General features: G+C 46.2%; 1 protein-coding gene across 1 annotated transcript; it reads right to left on the bottom strand.

Moving 5' to 3' along the window:
* Positions 1-127: 127 nt before the first annotated feature.
* Positions 128-2,532, bottom strand: six7 (SIX homeobox 7). Its single transcript, XM_069172180.1, has 3 exons — positions 2,125-2,532; positions 702-865; positions 128-326 (listed from the first exon to the last, which is right to left on the bottom strand). The coding sequence occupies exons 1-3, from the start codon at positions 2,530-2,532 to the stop codon at positions 128-130; spliced, it is 771 nt and encodes a 256-aa protein (XP_069028281.1).
* Positions 2,533-3,280: the final 748 nt, after the last annotated feature.

The following is a 3,280-nucleotide window of genomic DNA, read 5'->3' on the forward strand; positions in this document are numbered from 1 at the left end:
CCACTGAGAAAACTCTTTAAATGTGTCCACAGCCACGCTGAAAGTTCAAGTGTCTTTTAAAGCAGTCTTAAGTCTGACAGACGCTCCGCTCGCCTCTGCAGAGAGCGACAGTCTGCAGTCCGTCGTCTCAAGACTCGAACTCGCTGTCGCTGCTGACGGAGATCTCCGGGGTGGACGCGCCCGTTCCCCTGCGCTCGGTCTCCGTGCTGCAGTCACTGTCCAGATGGCGCGGTGAGTTAGGCAGCAGGTGGGGGTGATGGTGGCGCTCCTGCAGGGAGCCGTCGGGTGAGTTTTCAGAGGGCAGGATGGAAGGATCCTGCTGCATCCTGGGGTGGAGGGAGAGATGAGAGGGATCGGAGAGGAGGTTTTCGACGGAAGTCAATTTTTGACAGGCACATTTTGCAGAGCTGCTTTACGGACAGATTCCATCTCCTCAAAAAGGTTCCTCTAGTTTGGTCATATTCAGTACATACGACACACATTGGGCCTTTTCCCCTCATGACTTGTTTGCCATTAGACAGATATTTCCTTGTTTCACCAAAAACCAAGTGAGTTTTGACATTATCTTCAGAGAACTTCTGTTTCTTAGAAAATGTTTGTAAAACGCAGATTGACTCTAACTTGAGTAAAGAAGAAATTTAAGAGTTTCCTTTCTAGGTGTTGATCCTATTCAGTGTGGTTCTGTGTCACTGTTGAGGTACCTGTTCTTTGCTGATGCGGCACGGTCTCTCTGGCGGCGGTTCTTGAACCAGTTGCCGACTTGCGTGGGCGTGAGCCCCGTGGCCTGGGCCAAGTGGCGTTTCCTGGACGGGTTGGGGTAGGGATCCTGGAGATACCACTCCCTCAGCAAACTGCGCGTTCTTTCCTACAAAAGAGTTCGAATTATAGGAAATATTCAGTTTTCGAGGCTTAGTTCAAGTGTCTCATGTTAGGCAGTAAAGGAACACTTTGGTGGCCACAATAAGATGGTCGGTTGTTTTATCATATCCTGTTGAAACCACAATAATCTTATCACTCTAATATGATGCTCAGTATAATCGTATTAGGCTGGATTTATAAATAGATGAACACAATCTACATTAGAACTCTACATAACAATGTATATCCACATAATTGGATCATGTTAAGGGGCTTAATAGGCTTCTGCACAGGTTATCCCTCCTGAGGTTTGGAATTAAAGATTAACTACACTTATGAACAGTACTTCACCCTGCCACAAGAGGGACGTCAACATAGAAACGTGCATCCAAGAAGCAAGCTGCATGTTGTCTTTGCTCTTAAACTATTTGGAATCATGTAAGCAGATCTTTTCCCCCCTTTGTTACCTGACAAATAAGCAGTGTTACTGTAATTTTAAGTGTCAGTTACATGACAATGTATTATTTTACACACACAACACAGTACATGACATTGTTCATTTGTGGTTTTTAACAGGAAAAACTAGTTTTCCTGCAGGTTATGCATTGAAAGTAGTGCTCTTAAACATGCAATGAACTGGCTAAATTGAATATGAGAAGAAGAGAAATGATGCTGAAGTTAGAATATATTTGACAAACATGCATGTGTAGCGTTGTAAAAAAAAAAAAAGAATAATACTTTCTGTGTAATGAGACATTACAAGCTACAGGTTTTTGTCATCTCTGAGTCACAGTCAGATTGTGGGACTTGTTTTACAGGAATAGAAAGCATGAATGTCTTCAGATTAGAGTGCCCTTATGTGACATTTCTGCTCTTACATCAGGTCAGGTTTACACAAAGTAACCAGGTTACACAAAGTAACCTGACCTGAGTAGACTTGGCTGCAGAAGGATAATTGTGGCTCGGGCTATTATCATCTTAAGAGCTCAAAGATCAGACAGCTTGAAACAGCAGTCAGGTTAAAAAGCACATGTACAATAGGGCAGCTGATGGCCAAGTTTCCCATGTTTATATGACATAAATGCAGTTCATATCTGCAAATATGATGCCACAATTTTCTGAGGTGCATCTCGTGAGATTCAGTGTTTTGGCCAAATATGAGCGAACACGTGCGTTGAACCGGACTCTTGTAACTTCACCGTGACACCAGCGGCCATGTGGGTTAAATTGTAACTGCTCAAGGTATATCTGGACCGGGGTGTTTACCTTGAAGCAGTGTGTCTTCTGCTCGCCGTCCCAGATAGTGCGGGGCAGTGGGAACTTCTTGCGGATCCGGTACTTCTCCACGGGACCCAGCGGCCGTCCTCGGAGCCTCTCCGCCTCTCGGTAGTGCGCGTCCAGCCACAGGTCTTGGAGTTTGGCGTGCGACTCGCGCGTAAACCTGTGGCTCTGCAGGATCTGGTAAAGAGCTTCAAAGTTCCCCCCGTGGAAGGCGACAAGTGCTCGGGCTCGCATGACGGACTCGTGTCGGTTCAGCGCTTCCCCGGCGGAGCCAGGGACAGCGGCGGGCAGGGACCAGAGGAACCGACCGAGGCGCTCGATATCCCCAGTCTCCTCCAAGTTCTCGCACACCCGCGCCACCTGGTCCGGTGTGAACATCGGCAGCGGGAACATCTCGTCCTGTTGCTTCACAGTAGCTCAAGTGAAGAAGTGGACGCTCACAAAGCAGCATGAAACGCTGTATCCGTGCGTCAAGCTCCGTGCGCTCGCTGCCGTTTTGGAGATGCTTAAAGTTTACTGACACCTCTTATGCAACTGCCTCTTTTCCTGGTATTTGTGAAAATGTTTCAGAGAAGCCGCAGCGCACCGGCGGCGGCAGTTGCAGGTTTATAGGCACGGAGACAAATAAAGAAAGAGGACAAGGAGTCAAGCTGTATTTATAGCTCGAAACAATTAGCATCTCTGTGGTTGTTTTGAGAAGGATTATACATCCCGGCCATTAGCCTCTTAGTGGGGGGTAGTGTGTACAGAGGTGCCTGGCTGATCAGCTTGTTTGGCTTAGCCCGAGGATACATTGACTGCCAGGATGACTGCAGTGAGCAAACAAGTGAGGATAGGTTATTTAATAGGTCGGATCTGCTGGAGATGCACGGAGCGCTGCAAACTTCTCAACTCCTCCCTCAGTAGACGGAGAGTCAGTACACCTTTGGACTCATTAAAACCCTGTCAGCAGCGTCTTAACCCAGAATTATTTATAGTTTATATACGAGCAATACTTAAGAGTACAAAAAAATAGTACAGTAATTCAGCAGTTTAATCTTCTGATACATATTTATACTGCACTAATATAAGCATCCATGTTGTATATTTCTTCCTTCTATCCAATTATTTTCACTATGCTTTTGTGTATTGTAGTAAAATG

This window comes from Embiotoca jacksoni, unplaced genomic scaffold (assembly GCF_022577435.1).
Source record: "Embiotoca jacksoni isolate LCO1_2020_lvr unplaced genomic scaffold, fEmbJac1.0.p SCAF_51, whole genome shotgun sequence".
Lineage (NCBI taxonomy): Eukaryota > Metazoa > Chordata > Actinopteri > Embiotocidae > Embiotoca > Embiotoca jacksoni.

Coding starts and splice junctions, on each gene's coding strand:
- six7 (XM_069172180.1), bottom strand. CDS start 2,532: ATGTTCCCGCTGCCGATGTTCACACCGGACCAGGTGGCGCGGGTGTGC. Junction 866..2,124: donor AGAAGACACACTGCTTCAAG/GTAAACACCCCG, acceptor ACTCTTTTGTAG/GAAAGAACGCGCAGTTTGCT. Junction 327..701: donor GCCGCATCAGCAAAGAACAG/GTACCTCAACAG, acceptor CCTCCACCCCAG/GATGCAGCAGGATCCTTCCA.